The sequence below is a fragment of the Anomaloglossus baeobatrachus genome, chromosome 3, assembly GCF_048569485.1.
Source record: "Anomaloglossus baeobatrachus isolate aAnoBae1 chromosome 3, aAnoBae1.hap1, whole genome shotgun sequence".
Lineage (NCBI taxonomy): Eukaryota > Metazoa > Chordata > Amphibia > Anura > Aromobatidae > Anomaloglossus > Anomaloglossus baeobatrachus.
Genome location: NC_134355.1, coordinates 383,271,910 through 383,291,915, shown reverse-complemented (window position 1 = coordinate 383,291,915; position 20,006 = coordinate 383,271,910). Strand labels below are relative to the sequence as shown.

Sequence of the window (20,006 nt, the reverse complement as noted above, 5' to 3'; positions counted from 1 at the left end):
TAAAAATCTGAAAATTGGGGCAATATTATTCGTCCCCTTTAATTTAATACTTTGTTGCGCCACCTTTTGCTGCGATTACAGCTGCAAGTCGCTTGGGGTATGTCTCTATCAGTTATGCACATCGAGAGACTGAAATTCTTGCCCATTCTTCCTTTGCAAACAGCTCGAGTGAGTGAGATTGGATGGAGAGCGTTTGTGAACAACAGTTTTCAGCTCTTTCCACAGGATCTCGATTGCATTCAGCTCTGGACTGTGACTTGGCCATTCTAACACCTGGATACGTTTATTTGTGAACCATTCCATTGTAGATTTTGCTTTATGTTTGGGATCATTGTCTTGTTAGAAGACAAATCTCCGTCCCAGTCTCAGGACTTTTGCAGACTTCAACAGGTTTACTTCAAGAATGGTCCTGTATTTGGCTTCATCCATCCTTCCATCAATTTTAACCATCTTCCCTGTCCCTGCTGAAGCAAAGCAGGCCCAAACTATGATGTTGCCACCACCATGTTTGACAGTGAGGATGGTGTGTTCAGGGTGATTAGCTGTATTGCTTTTACGCCAAACATTTTGTTTGGCACTGTGCCCAAATAGTACGATTTTGGTTTCATCTGACCAGAGCACCTTCTTCCACATCTTTGGTGTGTCTCCCAGGTGGCTTGTGGTAAAGTTTAAACAACACTTGTTATGGATATCTTTGAGAAATGGCTTCTTCTTGCCACTCTCCCATAAAGGCCAGATTTGTGCAGTGTATGACTGATTGTTGTCCTATTGACAGACTCTCCCACCTCAGCTGTAGATCTCTGCAGTTCATCCAGAGTGATCATGGGCCTCTTGGCTGCATCTCTGTTCAGTCTTCTCCTTGTTTGACATGAAATTTTTGAGGGACGGTCGGGTCTTGATAGATTTGCAGTGGTATGATACGCCTTCCATTTCAATATGATCGCTTGCACAGTGCTCCTTGGTATGTTTAAAGTTTTGGAAATCTTTTTGCAACCAAATCTGGCTTTAAACTTCTCCACAACAGTATCATGGACCTGCTTGTTTTGTTCCTTGGTCTTCATGATGCTCTCTGTGCTTTAAACAGAACACTGAGACTATCGCGGAGCAGGTCCATTTATATGGAGACTTGATTACACACAGGTGGCTTATATTTATCATCATCAGTCATTTTGGACAACATTGGATCATTCAGAGATCCTCAATGAACTTCTGGAGTGAGTTTGCTACACTGAAAGTAAAGAGGCTGAATAGTACTGTATTGCATGCCCCAATTTTCAGTTTTTTATTTTTTACAAAAATTTAAAATAAGCAATAAATATCGTTCACCTTCACAATTGTGTCCCACTTGATGTTGATTCTTCACCATAAAATTTAATTTTTTTTATCTTTATGTTTGAAGCCTGAAACGTGGGAAAAGGTTGAAAAATTCACGGGGGGCAAATATTTTTGCAAGGCAGTGTATCTTATATCCATAGCAAAGGGCCTAACATTGATTGTAGGGGGTCAGATTCCTCGAACCCATGGTCACCCTGATACTGGGGCTCTAGAAACCAGCTCTGCTGATAGCTGGAGGCCATATGATTGCTGTGGAAAGCTAAGTGGTTCATACCGTTAATCTATTAATGACAGATCTCTGCAGAGCACCATTCTTAATCGATGGAGGTTCTCACCATGATGCCGAAAACAGTGCTCCAGGCCTTCACTATCAGTATTTTGGGAATAATATTCAATGATTTCTGAAAATTTATGCTAGAAGGTTAATGTAAAAATCATTGATAGGGTGATTGGAAAATGTGAATGATTGGTCCACTGGGAAATAAGTGTTTTGTGTAGTGTTACTGGTCCAGATAGGGATTCTAGGCACGAACAATGCTCTCTTGCAGTAAGTAATATGCAAAATTTTTCTTGAGGGTTAAAACTCCTTAGCATCAGCCTATGGTAGCAAGCAATGCTAGACAGGTAGTTACAAGTAAGTAGTAACAAGTCTAATACACTTTAAGAGGAACCTGTCAGGTCCAATATACACCCAGAACCATCCCAGATCCATGAGCAGTTCTGGATTCATATTGCTTTCCCTGCCTAACCATCCCTGTATACACTAGAATAGATAAAGAGATCTTTATAAAAAGTATTTCTAAAGATCTTCTACCGTATGCTAATGAGTGCAGGGCACTAGTCCCCTGGGCATTATTTTACCCAACTAGCCATCCTCTTAGCATGTTAGCACACCGACCGGTGTGTAATAACATGCTATTCAATTTAGCATCACCAGCGGTGATGCGCGTACCTGTTTTCGCTGTGTTCGCGCTTCTGAATGCTGGGCACTTCCGGTCATGCGCAGTGTGAAGCCGGGTGTACGCGTACCGCCTTCAGGCAAGTCTAGTGCGCATGATCAGAAGTGCCGGCACAGTCCGCTCAGCATTTATCGCGGACACAGGTACGCGCATCACCGCTGGTGACGCTGCACTGAATAGCATGTTAGTACGCCCCTGTGGGGCGTAAAAAGTCATCATTTAAGAATGAGTCAAGGTGTGAGAACCCTATTGGCTTTTGATGCTTGTGCTGTGAAATATCTTTGCATTAACACTTTCTTGACTAAAAATGCCGTAACTTTTTTAAATCCAAGAGCCGAATATCCAAACTTCTTGTCGTTGGGTCATTTGCCAATAGTCTGATCATTGTGCATGTAAACGCCTGCATCCAAAGTGAACAGTGCAATTAACTCTCCAAATTGCTTTTTTTTGCCTTCCCCTTATAATATCAGGAAGACGAGGTATATGTTGTGTAACCTGCAATTATTTTTAGCTTAGCGTTGATGTTGTGTAGACAAGCGTGGGGTGACTTTTCCAATGCATGATGTATATGAGGACGCCACTTTCCATTTCTTAAACCTCTCTGTTAATTTCTAATATTTTCGGCTGTTTCCAAGCCTAATACAGCATGCCTAAATTATCTCGTAGGAGTAGAGATGAGCTGCTCTGTATGCTTATTTGTTTTATGGGTGAATGAGTACTTAAATATACATGGAGAGCAAATTAAAATGTCATTAAATCCCAGAGCTTCCATATGCCCATAAAGCAAAATGATGTAGCTGACTTAGCGCTTTTATTTACTTCTTTTCTATACGTTGTGTGATTTCTTCATTATAAAACTCTATTTTCTACTGTAGTGCCTAAGATCTTAATCTTAAAGAGCCCTCGTCACTTATGCTGTCCATAGACCTGTATTATTGTGTGCCCTAAGTAATAAGCCAACATTTTCTTAGTCTCTTTTTGCATTCCAAACTAGGATTGCTGTATTAGATCACTTTTTTCATTTTTTAAAGGGTTTTTCCACTTGTTTGATATTGATGATATGCCACCAGCTTTTTCAGTGGCTGGAAGTAAAGATTCAAAGGATTGACTCAGTGTTTTGTGGCCGCTATTGCCCATCTGCTCCTATACATTTGAGTAGGTGCTGATCTGCAGGACGTGGCAGTGACCACTAAACAGTGTGATGAAACCGTGGTCTGTTCACATCATTGGAAGTGATAACAGCTAATCAGTGGGGTTGGTAGGTGCTGGACCCTCATTCCTTTTATATTGATGATATATCCATATAAAACTAGTAGAACACCCCTTTAAAAATATTTTGACTAGTGCCCCAACTTTCAGGGCTCGCTCCTACTTGCATATAAAAAATCAGACCCATTCTCATCCAGAAAAGTGGAATCCGTTTGGTATTCCGTATGTCATGCGAGTGTGTGATTTATTTTCTCGCATCCATATGCCATCCGTATACAATTATAATTCTACAATCATTTACAGGACAATTTACAGAGTTCTAGGCTATACAATGATAATGGTAATGTATACATAAAAAACTGATGACATATGGATGGTTCGGTTTCTCGCATTGCACCGCCTCCTTTTTATACCCAAGTGGGAGCGAGCCCTCAAACTGGGTATCTCCAGACTTGGACTATAGTTTATTCACCAGATCCTGTTGGATTGGGTTTTACCTGAAACAATTCTATGGCTAGCTTTACACATGCAGAGACAGCCATTTTGGGAATAAAACAGCTTTAGTAGAAAATGGAGATGTTAAAATGGAGATAAGGAATAAGATTGCCTTTAATATACGTTCACTGCCGATGTGGTCTGAAGCTGAAGAAAGGAAGCTACTAGGGAAATCAAGTTATCTCCACAGTCGTTGTCCCTACAATAGTGCCCACTGTAAACTAAGGTTGGCTTCACACGTTCCTGTGAAGTGTCTGTGTGATGCATACATTTTTTTATTCAACAGTATATGGGCCACTTGAGCATATCCTATTCTGATCCTCGAAATTGGATCAGAACAGGATATGCTCTGAGCTTTACGGCTTTCATTCTCAGATCCATCATTTTCATGGAGGTCTGAATAGAACCATACTACTCAATGGGTCCTTGTGCTGTCGGATATAAAATCTGCCAGCACATGGACCTTACATCCTGAAAAGCAGGATCAAATATATGATGCATGCCAGCGGTGCCCTACAGACCCCTTTGATTTAAAATGGGTTTCGTTGGGTTCAACTGATGTATGTTTGCTGGAGAAATTTAGCACTGAATTGAAATGTGTAATAGAAGCTCCCAGAGGACCTCAAATGCAGATGTGAACTTGCCCCAAAGTACAGACATATCAAACAGCTGGCAGGCTGCCGGGGCGATGCAGGGGATCTGATTCACCTGGTCTAGCTTCACATCACACAGGTCAGCTAGTGTATGTATTTAAAGAGAACCTTTCACCAGTTTAAGCATGTTAAACTGATCACATCATGGAATTGTGGCTGACTAAAACATACTTTTTATTCTGTACTTTTTGTTCTCCACTGTGAAGATATTGGCTTGTAAAATGTACATGTTACTTTCCTCTTCAACTAAGGGGGAGTTAAGAAGCTTATCGCAGGGGGGCATTTACTTTTTCCCTTGCGTGCCGTTGACCAGTCATAAGCAGGAGGCATTATTTAGGGGGAGAAAAAGCCCCTAAAAATGTCTCTCTATGTGAGATATGTAATAACACAGCCCTGCTTTCCTTGCTGATGCGTACTGTGATTACAAGTGGGGAAGAGGAATACTGTAGACTAAAGGATGCTTTACACGTTACGATTTATCTGACGATATGTCGTCGGGGTCACGGTTTTCGTGACGCACTTCCGTCATTCTTAGCAACGTCGTTGCGCGTGACACCTACGTGCGACTCTGAACGATCACAAATAGGTTGAAAATCGTTGATCGTTGACACGTCGTTCAGTTTCAAAATATTGTTCATCGTTTGGAACACAGCAGACATATTGCTACGTTTGACACCCTGCCAACGACGAACAACATCCACATGACCGCCTTGGTCAAACAATATATCGCTGAACGATGTAGCGTCGTGTGTGAGATGTGTACGTGTGACCGCTAAAAAACAACCTATGAACGATCTCAGCAAATCGTAACAACGATCTGGGCGTGTCACATCGCTAACGAGATTGCTAGTGATATCATTGTGTGTAAAGCAGCCTTTAGTCTTGTCATTATAAACACCTCTATGTCTGCAGCTCTTATTTCACAGTCCTGTCAGTGTGGGTTAAAAAAAGGTAGAACAAAGTGACAGTGCCATAGGATGAGAGCTGCAGATGCAGAAGATGTTTGTAATGACACACAGCTCAGCTTTCCACACTTACTGCCTGGACCTATTGTGATTACAAGCAAGGGAGTGGAGTAGAGTAGACCTGTGTGTCGTTACAGACACCTCTGCATATGCAGCACTCATCTCACATTATCAGTGTATGGAGAGGGGGGAGTAGAGCACATGTGAGATGAGAACTGCAGATGCAGATGTGTTTTGTAGTGACATCCATCTTCTAGACTCCCCTCCCCATCTTGTAATCCCAATATGTGCCTGCAGTAAAATCAGTGAGGAGAGCAAAGATGTGTGTCATTATTACATGTCTTTCCATACACACAGAGAAAGCGAGTGCTGACATTCTTTAAGGGACTCTTTATTTTTTACTGCATGTAGCCTCCAGGGGAAAGATTAATTGCATCCAGAGACAGATGTGTGCTAATGCCTCCCTGGTTGATAGAAAAATGGTATATAAACTTTACTAGCTAATAGTAGTGTAATGGAGATGAGAAATATATAAAAACAATGGTTTTACTCAATTCTGCAGCCACTATTGAATAATGTGATCAGTTTAATGTGCTAAAACTGGAGAAAGGTTCCCTTTAAGGAAATGAAGGCATGTTCGGAAGACTGAATACATCTTCATCTAAATCCCTATTTATTGCCCTAATATAAACTAATTTATAATATGGCTGTACTGAAAATGTCATAGTTTTCCTTCACTACACTCTCTATCTTCAATTGTTTTTTTGTATTTTACTTCCTGTCTGATGACACTTTGTTTGAGAATCTCAATGCATGCTGGGATACACAAACAAAGCATCATTAGTGGAGCCGGCAACAGAGTGGGTGGTGTCAGAGTACCCAGTGGCGTTTAAAAACCAGTGCTGGTGCTGGTCTCTAATTGCCACTGGCTACTCTGGTAACCAGTGCGTGTTTCTCTGTTGCTGGCTCCACTGATCGGAGTCGGCAACACAGAGCGCTCTATCATTGGGCAAATTGCACAGTGACAGAGGGCATGGACCAGACCAGCCCCTGAAACAAGCATCACTGATCACTCTTGGTTTCAGGGAGGGGGCAGAGGCTGTGTGTCCCCAGCCTCTGCCCCCTGCTCTGATGACGCTTCGTTTGAGTATCCCTTACATTCACTGGGATTCTCAAATTAAGCGTCATCAGACAGGGAGTACAAAAAAAACAAAAAAAAAACAAAAAAAACAATAGACACTAGATAGTGTAGTGAGGGAAGGATACAAATTTTTTAATGCAGCCATATACAAGTTAGTTTAGATTAGGGAAATAAAAGGATAGGGATTTAGATGAAAATTTATTCAGGCTTCGGACCACCCCTTTAAAGCTCAACTCTGCTTCATCCCAATCTCCTATGGTCTGCTTGCAGGGATCTTAGAAACTGAGATTTGGTGAGGTTCTCACCCCTGAGGGGCTAAAAATATGTAGACATCAAGGCAGACACAGGAGACAGCAAAACATTTTTACAGACTAAAGACCTGACCAAACTCCCCTTTTTTCAGCATTCTTAGCCTCCTAAGTATTTGTTTCTTTGCGACCACACCAAAGGTTTCTTGTGAGCTGATGTGCTGAATTCTCATAGACTATTCAAATCACCAAATGGCTGTCTTTGATGTGTAAGTGATGAGTATATTTTTTAAGGAGGGGTTGTCCAGGATATAAAAAGAAGGGATCTACATGTTCCCACTAGCGCCACACTTGTTTATAGGCTGTGGGTGGTATTGCAACTCTTGTCCATTCTGTTACTTAAGGCTGACCTGCAATACCAGACATAGCCCATAGACTGGAAGAGTGGTATTTCTGAAAAATCAGCAGTCTGCTAATCCTAGACGCTCCCTTTTTAGCTTTTGCATGTGCACTTTCCTTTTCCGTAGCACTCTGCGACTTAGACTATATAACACAATTCTAATCTCAATCCTTATTTTGTAGTACCTCAAACATGGCTCCCTAAAGGACCCCCTCTTAGACGATCACGGAGATTTCAATCGGATGTGCGTCGCTATGAAAAAGATTGGCTTGGATGACACCGAGAAGCTTGATCTTTTCCGAGTGGTTGCAGGCGTCCTACACCTTGGAAATATTGATTTTGAAGAAGCTGGGAGCACCTCTGGTTAGGAGACATTTTATTCTATTATTCTATCAGTGTAAATGTCATCGGAAAGGCTGCGAGTTTGATTTGAGTCGCAAGCACAATGTTCTTTTAAAAGGGAAGGGAATAAAATGTACTTTAATTTACGCGTGGAAATTTCCCTCACATAGACACCAAGGACAAGGTCTGATAGAAAAATGAATTTTCAAAACTCTCGCGTCTATGAGTAAATGGAAAGGGTGATTTGATTACAAGGAAATGAAACAGCCATCTGCACATTTGATTTGTTAAGGTCTTTGGGAAACAATAAAAATGCACTGTTGTGTGACTGCTGCAATGCAGGTGCTCTGCAGAACGGTCGAGGTGACAGATGGGCACCCTAACAAGTTCTGTTGTCCCTGTCGAGAGATATCCTGCTCTCCATTCTTGCTGCGTAGGGTTAAATACTTTTTCCCCTAGTAAAGTCTGATAATATATTCAGATCATAGTGTAATATATGAGGTTTATTGTTACATGAGACAGGAGAACACACGTCACATCTTTATGGTTCCGGTTTTGCCCTTGGATTACCAAGGTTTGGGTGTGATAAGAAAGTCAGATTATTTGGCTGTTGGAAGAACTAAGAGAATTATTCATCATTTTACTCAGGGACTCATAAGAAATAGAGTTGTGTTTGATGGACGCAGGCTGTAATATGTCTTCAAATGGAGTTTTTCCTTAAGTCAAATGTGTACCTCGGTGAAAGTTTTATCACACACTCGCTAAGGGATTTAGATGGTTTTAAGCAGAGAAGGTAAGGGCAGGGAGAAGCACAAATAGAATGTCTAATTTGATATCATCGCTCTGTCGAGAGGAAGATATCCTGAACAGCTCCAAAGTCATATATCAAAAATTTGTTAACTTGTTTTCACCGGATGTCCCCTTTATCACCTATCCATGGGGGTCTCAATGCTGGGATCTGCTTCCATTGGCAGAACAGGGTACTTTAAAAACTGATAGGATGGAGCATAAATGAACACTCTACCTCTGCTCTATTTATCTTCTATGGGGCTGATGAGCGCATTTTGTGTGGGACTGTGCTCCACTTTTTACAACAGTCCCATTGAGAATGAATAAATGAAAAAACTGCATCTCCAAATAGAACATAGCAAGTGTGAATAGGTGCCAGCTGCTATAACTACTCGAAACACAAACAAAAGAATACAGCAGCACTCTGTAAGTGCTGATATATACGCAACCACAGTAAATATCTATTTTCTACTGCCAAACATGGAATTTTAAGTATGTCCAAATAAATATGTGATTTTATTCTACAAAGGACTTGGAATATAATTTCCTTTTTGCATAGTAAATATGAAATGTAAACTTAATTAATGCTATATGTAATATATTTTTAAAAAAAGAAGGTACTTGGCGCAGAAATTGGCCAATTCATATGACCTTTCTTTGATGACATTCTATCCTAATTTCATGTATCTCCTGGACTAAATATCTACAAATTTATCTGCAGGTAGGATCTGGCACTAATTAAAACCAACCTTGGGGCTGATGGGAGGAAAGCAGAGTCAGAATAGGAGGCTGTCTATACCTTCAATATATAATGCAAAAAAAAACAAAAAAACTGCATCTCCAAATAGAACTTTGAAAGTGTGAACAGGTGCCAGCTGCTAGAACTACATGAAACACAAACAAAAGAATCCAGCAGCACTCTGTAAGCGCTAATATATATATATATATATATATATATATATATATATATATATATATATATATATATATATATACACACTAGCAGGTGGCCCGATTCTAACGTATCGGGTAGTCTAGAATGTGTATGTAGGTTAGCAGATTGAATAATAAGGTAATGAATGGACTGGATGGGTTAGGTTTAATTTAGTATTCTTTTAATTGTTTATTGGTTTTAAAATGACAAACAACAGAAGGAACAGTTTTAATAGATGAGTCTAATGTTTAATGATGTCCATGGCTTGCAATGAAAGAAGGCCATGAACAGTGTAAAGTTAAGAAAAAATATGCTGATGCTGTGATGTGGCCCAATGCTGGTATGTGACCCCCATCGTGGTGCAGCCACCATCCTGCCACACCGTGCGCGCTAAAGAGCCTGCGACCAACGGCTCAGCTAACTGAACAGCCCGAACTACGGGCTGACATTAAGACGCTCGACACTTTTCCCCGCACCTACAGGGAGCCCCGACTCCCCGGTGAGTGCTGCACCCCCTGGAGCCCACACCGGGAACCCAGCTGACACATACCCACCGGTCACCTCCACCCCCCCACACACATTATTCCACTCGGCTCCACGCCCCACCCTCCACCCTCCACATGTATACACTGAACACACACACACGAATAGTCACCTGTCCCCAGCCATGCAGTCCCGGCACTGACGTCCTCAGCGCTATGGCCCCGCTCGGCTCGCCCCCCCCCCTGCACACATGGCAGTGACGAGACCGAGCGCACACCGCAGGAAGTGCAGGGTACAACAGCTTCATTGCGTCCCTCCGTGTATAGAAGGAGGATAACAAGGAAGCCGACGTCACCATGCCAACCAAAACAAACCCATAAACAAAGGAAAACAGGAGGGATATATAAAAGAGAAGGACATTAATTGAAAGGATCGAAGGATCGAAGTGATAGAATGTAAGAAACAGCTTGATATATTAGTTTTCAATCTGCAGTTAATGGTGAAATAAAAAAAATAAAGAATGCTAAATAAATGAAGTATAGGTAAAAAAATAAAATTTAAAAATACACATAACACATTAGTATAGACTAGAGTATATACAGTTAGGTCCAGAAATATTTGGACAGTGATACAAGTTTTGTTATTTTAGCTGTTTACAAAAACATGTTCAGAAATACAATTATATATATATAATATGGGCTGAAAGTGCACACTCCGAGCTGCAATATGAGAGTTTTCACATCCAAATCGGAGAAAGGGTTTAGGAATCATAGCTCTGTAATGCATAGCCTCCTCTTTTTCAAGGGACCAAAAGTAATTGGACAAGGGACTCTAAGGGCTGCAATTAACTCTGAAGGCGTCTCCCTCGTTAACCTGTAATCGTCGAAGTAGTTAAAAGGTCTGGGGTTGATTACAGGTGTGTGGTTTTGCATTTGGAAGCTGTTGCTGTGACCAGACAACATGCGGTCTAAGGAACTCTCAATTGAGGTGAAGCAGAACATCCTGAGGCTGAAAAAAAAGAAAAAATCCATCAGAGAGATAGCAGACATGCTTGGAGTAGCAAAATCAACAGTCGGGTACATTCTGAGAAAAAAGGAATTGACTGGTGAGCTTGGGAACTCAAAAAGGCCTGGGCATCCACGGATGACAACAGTGGTGGATGATCGCCGCATACTTTCTTTGGTGAAGAAGAACCCGTTCACAACATCAACTGAAGTCCAGAACACTCTCAGTGAAGTAGGTGTATCTGTCTCTAAGTCAACAGTAAAGAGAAGACTCCATGAAAGTAAATACAAAGGGTTCACATCTAGATGCAAACCATTCATCAATTCCCAAAATAGACAGGCCAGAGTTAAATTTGCTGAAAAACACCTCATGAAGCCAGCTCAGTTCTGGAAAAGTATTCTATGGACAGATGAGACAAAGATCAACCTGTACCAGAATGATGGGAAGAAAAAAGTTTGGAGAAAAAAGGGAACGGCACATGATCCAAGGCACACCACATCCTCTGTAAAACATGGTGGAGGCAACGTGATGGCATGGGCATGCATGGCTTTCAATGACACTGGGTCACTTTTGTTTATTGATGACATAACAGCAGACAAGAGTAGCCGGATGAATTCTGAAGTGTACCGGGATATACTTTCAGCCCAGATTCAGCCAAATGCCGCAAAGTTGATCGGACGGCGCTTCATAGGACAGATGGACAATGACCCCAAGCATACAGCCAAAGCTGCCCAGGAGTTCATGAGTGCAAAAAAGTGGAACCTTCTGCAATGACCAAGTCAATCATCAGATCTTAACCCAATTGAGCATGCATTTCACTTGCTCAAATCCAGACTTAAGACGGAAAGACCCACAAACAAGCAAGACCTGAAGGCTGCGGCTGTAAAGGCCTGGCAAAGCATTAAGAAGGAGGAAACCCAGCGTTTGGTGATCTCCATGGGTTCCAGACTTAAGGCAGTGATTGCCTCCAAAGGATTCGCAACAAAATATTGAAAATAAAAATATTTTGTTTGGGTTTGGTTTATTTGTCCAATTACTTTTGACCTCCTAAAATGTGGAGTGTTTGTAAAGAAATGTGTACAATTCCTACAATTTCTATCAGATATTTTTGTTTAAACCTTCAAATTAAACGTTACAATCTGCATTTGAATTCTGTTGTCGAGATTTCATTTCAAATCCAATGTGGTGGCATGCAGAGCCCAACTCGCGAAAATTGTGTCACTGTCCAAATATTTCTGGACCTAACTGTATGTGTGTCAAAAAGATGAAGGAATATAAAAAGGTGAAAGAATATAAAAATCAACTCTATATATATTATTTTTAAGTTCATAATTAATTCATTAATTCTCAAATAGAAAAGTGAGTGAGAAATAGTGAAATAAGTGAGTGATGCAGGTGTAGGACATACCCTAATAATACAGAAAAATAAGTGTAAAAGTATAAAAACGTGATATATAGCCATCTATATATATAATTGCCTTATTTTGTCTATCTGTCTTGCTCCAAAATTACGTCATTACAGTGACAACCGTCGCCACACCGCGCGCTAAAGAGCCTGCGACCAACGGCTCAGCTAACCGAACAGCCCGAACTACGGGCCGACAGGATGACGCCCGACACTTTTCCCCGCACCCACACGGAGCCCCGACTTCCCGGTGAGTGCTGCACCCCCGGGAGCCCACACCAGCAACCCAGCTGACACATACCCACCGCTCGCCTCCGCCCCCCGCACACATTACCCCACTTGGCTCCATCCCCCCCGCACTCCGCCCTCCGCATATATACACTGAACACACACACACACACGAATAGTCACCTGTCCCCAGCCATACAGTCCCCAGCACTGACGTCCTCAGCGCCATGGCCCCGCTCGGCTCCACCCCCCCGCACTCCGCACCCCGCACACATTACCCCGCTCGGCTCCGGCCCCCCTGCACTCTGCCCTCCGCATGTATACACTGAACACATACACACACACACACACCTGGATAGTCACCAGTCCCCAGCCATACAGTGCCCGGCACTGACGTCCCCAGCGCCATGGCCCCGCTCGGCTCCTCCCCCCCCGCACACATGGCCCCGCTCTGCTCCACAACCCGCATACATTACCCCGCTTGGCTCCGCCCCCCGCCCTCCGCATTTATACACTGAACACACACACAGACACACACACACACGGATAGTCACCTGTCCCCAGCCATGCAGTCCCCGGCACTGACATCCTCAGCGCAATGGTCCCGCTCAGCTCCCCCCCCCCGCACACATGGCCACGCTCGGCTCCGCCATCGCTGCTCCCGCTGTCTGCCGCCCCCGACTCCTTTCTTCACATACAACTGGCAAAAATTATATTAAAATCTTCATCAATTGTGACACCAGCCATTACATTATTATTCAATCTACTAACCAACATACACATTCTAGACTACCCGATACGTTAGAATCGGGCCACCTTCTAGTGTATGTATGTATATATATATATGTATATATATATATATATATATATATATATATACAAACATAGAATATATGAAATTTAAACTACATTAATGCTATATGGAATATATTTTAAACAGTGGAGGTACTTAGCGCATAAATTGGCCACTTCATGTGAGCCCATCAACCGCGGCAAAGTGACCTTTTCTTCATGGGACTTTATCCTAATTTCATCAATCTCATTCACTAAGGTATATGTGCACACGTTGCGGATTTACCGTGGATTTTACAGCGGATTTGCTGCAGAAAATGTGTCTAACGTTTTTTCAGTCATTCCCCAGCAAAACCTATGGGTGTGAATAAATGCTGTGCGCACACTGCGTTTTTATATACCTGCGGATTTACCTGCGGAATTTCCGCAGCGGAATTAATGTGCGCGTCACTTCTTTTCTGCAGGCACCTGCTGTTTTTGCCATAGATAATGGTAAAAAACTGCAGGGACCAACCTGCGGAAAAAGCGCGGATGCGGTTTAACCGTGGTTTTTGCCGTGGGTGCGGTATTCTGCGAGAGGGTGCGGAGTTTTCTTAAGAAAAGTCAATTTTCTAGTTCACACATAGCCTTAAAGTGTACTAATATATGGACATGTAGGATCTAGCACTAATTAATACTAGCCAGGGGCTGATGAGAGGAGAGCGCAGAGTAGGAGATAAGGCTTGAGCTTTCCAGCTCTATTTTAACAGGGATTAAAGTGCCCTGTCAGGAATTAAATATTCTCCAATCTGCCGATTGGTGCTGGTACCGGTGACCGGATCCCCTCTGATCAATAAGTTATAATCTATCCAGTGGATAGGTGATAACTTGTTTTCTGCAGAGAAACCCTTTAATTGTAATTACCCTGCAATTGTGATGGTCAGTCAGCGTCTCACTTGTGCATACATTAGGGTGGGAGATATGGAGACCACACAATGGCAGACTGCTCTACAGCTGGTCAAAGTGATTACCAAGAGTTACAGTATACCATACCTAAAGCTTCTGTATGATAGAACGAGAGTAACCATAGTGCACATGTACCTAAATGATTCCCTACACAACTAGGAAAAAAACAAAACCAAACCAATGCAATGCAACAAAGGGCACTATCTATGCTACAGACATGTCTCCGCAGTAACCCTGTATTATTAATTTGCTGATATGTATATAGAAGGCTCAGTACTGGCGTCCATTTCTTGGCCTAGCCTGATGCCTGTGGTCAATGATCACTCAGATGAAGCATTACATGGCTCGCAAGGCTCCTTACATCGACTTAGCACTCTCCACAACAAAAAATGTACCGTTTAGATCAGGGGTGGGCAATTAATTTTCCCATGGGGCCGCATGAGAAATTGGGATGGTTTTAGAGGGCCGGACTAATATAATTAACTCAGTTCTACCTAATATACTACATCACTACACCCCCTCCATATACTACACCTGTAATGTAATAAACTACACCACTACACCACTACACCCCCCCCCATACTACACTTGTAATAAACTACACCACTACACCCCCCTATAGTACACCTGTAATATACTACATCACTACACCCCATATACTACACCTGTAATATACTACATCACTACACCCCCATATATTACACCTGTAATAAACTACACCCCCCCCATATACTACACCTGTAATATACTACATCACTACACCCCCATATACTACACCTGTAATATACTACATCACTTCACCCCCCCATACTACACTTGTAATAAACTACATCACTACACCCCCTATACTACACCTGTAATAAACTACATCACTACACCCCCTATACTACACCTGTAATAAACTACATCACTACACCCCCTATACTACACCAGTAATAAACTACATCACTACACCCCCCTATACTACACCTGTAATATACTACCCCCCATATACTACACCTGTAATATACTACACCCCCCATATACTACACCTGTAATATACTACACCCCCCTATACTACACCTGTAATATACTACAGCCCCATATAATACACCTGTAATGTACTACACCTGTAATATACTACATCACTACACCCCCATTTACTACACCACTATATACAACACCCCCATATACTACACCACTATATACTACACATGTAATAAAGCTACATCACTACACCCCATGTACTACACCACTATATACTACACCACTATATACACAACACCATTTACTACACCTGTAAAACTACACCACTACACCCCCATTATTAGTCAGCAGTTCCCCCCCCCCTCCATTTTCCCCTCCTCAGCTTATTAGTCTGTGCGGAGCTGCAGGATCGCTCCCTGCCTGACACGCGTTAGCTTGGCTCCACTGCACCAGCTGAAGACGGGCGGGCAGGTCACAGACAGTAGGCGGGCCGGATGTTGCCCGCGGGCCGCCCCTTGCCCAGGTTTGGTTTAGACCTTTCATCAGAAGCCTCTCTCCTAGCCAAATCAGATCTCCTGCTCTTCACTGATGAGGGACACGTGTATCTGTAAATGGAGCTTCTTGTTTGATTCCTTATCCCAAGTCATGTGAGAATGCCCTGTTATAAAGGGTCGATACTGACTTTTAGGATTGCTACTTCCAGTTTCGGTCCTCTCTGAAGATGCTCTTTGCATATTTAATGATCAGTCAGTAAGACGTGGATGACTGCCTCGTATTGAAATAATTTGCACATTAAACTAATCTAAACTCGTATGTTTGTGGGAATCTGAAAACCCATCCGGCTTTTGTTTGGCTGACAACGTTCTAGGCTCACAGCTATTTCAAATGTAATTGTGCTGCGGTAGCCTAACTCCCAATGATATATTTTTCCTTTTTAAGAGTTTTTAACTTTCACGTGCTGTTTGCCATACTGGGAGAGATCCGATATAGAGCATAAAGTAACATTGTGTAATACATTGTTAGTATTCAGTATGCTGCCTGGTATTGGAAATTGAATGCTATTAAAAGGGATTTGTCATTGGGTTTTTGTCCCCTAGTCTGTGAGCATCATAATTTAGAGACATGGACCCTGATTCCAGCGATCTGTCACTTACTTGGCTGTTTGATGTAATTTTGATAAAATCACTTCTCTCCTGTAGATCTAGCAGTTATACAGAGCTCATGAATATATTGGACTACATGGCAGCAGGTATGATAATCTCCTGCTGATTAATCAGTGAATTTATTAAATCTAGACTAATCAGCTCAGTAGGTGACACATCCCTGAATTCAGGATCTCTGCCCCTACGTTATGCTGCTCTCAGATTAGTTGGCATAAACCTGGTAACAGATGTAGGTGAACCCTTGTTTGGCATGCTTATTTTCTCTACTATATAGCTCCTCCCTCTGACTCTCTCTCCCTCTGACGATCTGACGCTCTCTCCCTCTCTGACGCTCTCTCCCTCTCTGACGCTCTCTCCCTCTCTGATGCTCTCTCCCTCTCTGACGCTCCCTCCCTCTCCGACACTCTCTCCCTCTCTGACGCGCTCTCCCTCTCTGACGCGCTCTCCCTCTCTGATGCGCTCTGCCACTCCGACACGCTCTGCCACTCCGACGCGCTCTGCCACCCGACGCGCTCTGCCACTCCGATGTGCTCTGCCACTCCGATGTGCTCTGCCACTCTGATGTGCTCTGCCTCTTGGACATGCTTTGCCACTCCGACGCGCTCTGCCTCTCTGACGCACCCTCCTCTCCGATGTGCTCTGCCACTCTGATGCGCTCTGCCTCTTGGACATGCTCTGCCACTCCGACGCGCTCTGCCTCTCGGACGCACTCTGCCTCTCGGATGCTCTCTCTCCCCCTCTCGGATGCTCCCCCCCTCTCGGACGCTCTCTTCCCCCCCTCTCGGACGCTCTCCCCACCCCCCCCTTCTCGGCCGCTTCCGCCCCTCTTGGCTGATCTCTCTCCCCCTCTTGGCTGATCTCTCTCTCCCTCTGACACTCTCTCTCCTTCTGTAAAGCACAAGAAGGTAAACTAGCTGCCATCTCCAGTGATATGTATAACTTGGATTATATTGGTGAGGGCGGAGATCTGATAACCTGGTCCATCAATGGTTTACATGACTAGCTGGCATGTAATATTACATTTTGCTAGAGAGGAAATGTTTGCATCGTCGGGGGGTGGGTTCTACCTGGTTAAATACCTGTCATTGTTAAAGCAATTTGCTTGCTCAGTGGTTAGCACTGTTGTCTTGCAGTACTTAATGCTAGGTTTCCCTTCATGGAGTAAGTATGTTCTTTCTGTGTTTGTGTCCTGGTAATTAATTACACATTGCACAAATGTATGATACTGTAAGTTATTGAAATTGGCCTCAAGGTGTGTGTGAGGGGAATTAGATTGTGAGCCATAGGATCTTATAACACAGTCCGACCATCTGATTGCTCATCCCTATTAAAGGAGCGCCGATGGATTTGCTCTAAGGTGGATTGACGCTGGTTGCGGCAGGCAATGTGCCTATAATGGGGACAGTACACAATGATTACACTTTTTGTATTTTCTGCTGTAATGGAAAGTAAATCAGAAATAGGATAAAAGCCATTTCTCCCCAATCGTTCTCTCCCGGCTTTCTTTGCTGTGTTTTCGTCTTCTCGCGTAGAATAGAAGCCGTGCTCTGTTATTCCATGCCGCGCTGAGCACCTCTCCAACCTTTTCATTCCCAGTTTTTCTTCTCTAGAGCGCAGTACACATTTACTCTTGTTTTCCAGCTGCTTACTGTTTTTGTCATCTACAGTAGCTTTTATTTCACAGAGGGAAGAAAAACGGAAAAATAAAAAAAAGAAAAGAGCAGGTTGTATAGAATAGATCTTCTGGACAAATGCCTATGAGAGCTAGGCGAGGTGCCAGGCGCTGTTAACCAATTATGTCCCTGTTTTCAGACCTGTATTTTCCTGACTTTTCTCTTGTATTGAACACCAGGTGGCTGCACGCTAAAGAACAAATCAAGCAAATCATTAGAATACTGCTCTGCGCTCCTCGGCCTGGACGAGGACGATCTGCGAGTCAGTCTAACCACGAGGGTCATGCTTACAACAGCAGGGGGCACCAAAGGCACGGTTATCAAGTAAGATTGTTTTCCTCCTATTTCATTTCACTCCCTCAATGCAAACAATTAAGCGGCAGGCAATATTTCTACAGAACGACATCTTCCTCCTGGATAAAAATGCTCTGCTCCCTGATACCCTTCTTTCTTATCGCTTTGCTTTGTAGCAGCCGCCGAAACGTGAGAAGTGAGACTGGCATTAAAACTCCGATATAAATGATGGGCTACCCTTACCTGCGCCAAGCTGTGCCATATAGTATGTCTGTGGCAGGTTACGGTTTCTACTTTAGTACACAAAAACCAGTAATGTAACACAGTATGGGCTAGATGCTCTGATCCGTTCTCATTTTGTGGTACATGAGAATGTCAGCCATTGACATTGCTATCGGGATACCACTGGAGTCTCCTCTTTTGTATTAACCTCTGCTTCTAGGAAATAACAAGAGGACGTCTATAAAATACTCAAGTCCCTAATACAAGAGACGGTCAGGTGGCTCCATCCACTCTCCACAGATCAATCGCTTGTTAAATCGAATCTGTCAGCAGGTTTTTCCTATGTAATCTGAGGACAACATGTTGTAGGGGTTAAAAACAAAAAAAAAGCAACTAAACTCTCCTATCTGACTTTATTACCCTGTGATTACCATTACAGGACTAGAAATACATGTGCAGAGCAATTTGATATGCCGGGTGCTGTGATTGACACCTCACAGTTAATGCATTATTGGGAGCCTGATGTGGGCGGGACACAGGGGTGGACACTGACAGCTTGGGGCCCCTGTGCAGGATATTCTACCTGGGCCTTCCCCTTCTATGGCGATAAAGCTGCATAATATATATACAGTATATATATATATATATATATATATATATATATATATATATCTATATCCCTAAATCCCCATATACTACATCACTACAACCGCCATATAATACACCTGTAATACCATTAATATACTACATCACTACATCCCCATATACTACACCTGTAATAAACTACACCACTACACCCCTATATACTACACCATTATATACTACACCCCCCATTGTCCCCTCCTTAGGTTATTAGTCACCACTCACCTCTCCGTTCTTATTGTCCCCTCCTCAGGCACCTCCATTGGCCCCCCCCCGCTGAGCTGCTTCTTCTCTTATACCGGCCCTGGCAGTGCCACTGCTGTTCTTGTAGGGGCCCCGACCGCTGCTTCTCTCCGCACAGGCGCCGCTGCTCATTTCCATACAAGCCCCGGCTGTGTGGCTTCTTCTCCTGTCGGGTGGGAACTTTTCAAATGACACACGCGTGCACTGTACTGACGACATGAGGGCGTGCGCATGTGTCACAGAGAAAGTGCCGGGCAGGGAACAGAGGACAGATTTCTGCATTCCGCTGTCTACACTATGCGGAGCTGCAGGATTGCTCCCTGCCCGGCATGCAGCATGTGATGATGGCAATCTGGCCAGGGTCCCCCGGAACCTGGAGCTCCGGACAACAGGTCAGATCGCGCTCATTACTGACCGGTGAGCAAGGGCCCCCTGAACCTGCGGGCCCCTGTGCGACCACACCGGCTGCACTTAC

General features: G+C 43.3%; 1 protein-coding gene across 5 annotated transcripts in view; it reads left to right on the top strand.

Annotated features, from left to right (window-relative positions):
- Positions 1 to 20,006, top strand: part of MYO6 (myosin VI) — a 363,126-nt gene that overhangs the window by 135,342 nt on the left and 207,778 nt on the right. For all 5 annotated transcript variants that reach the window (XM_075340184.1, XM_075340183.1, XM_075340187.1 and 2 more), the window contains exons 11-12: positions 7,588 to 7,768; positions 18,310 to 18,454. In XM_075340184.1, the coding sequence (XP_075196299.1) occupies positions 7,588 to 7,768; positions 18,310 to 18,454 (326 nt within the window). The remainder of the gene's footprint in view (positions 1 to 7,587; positions 7,769 to 18,309; positions 18,455 to 20,006) is intronic.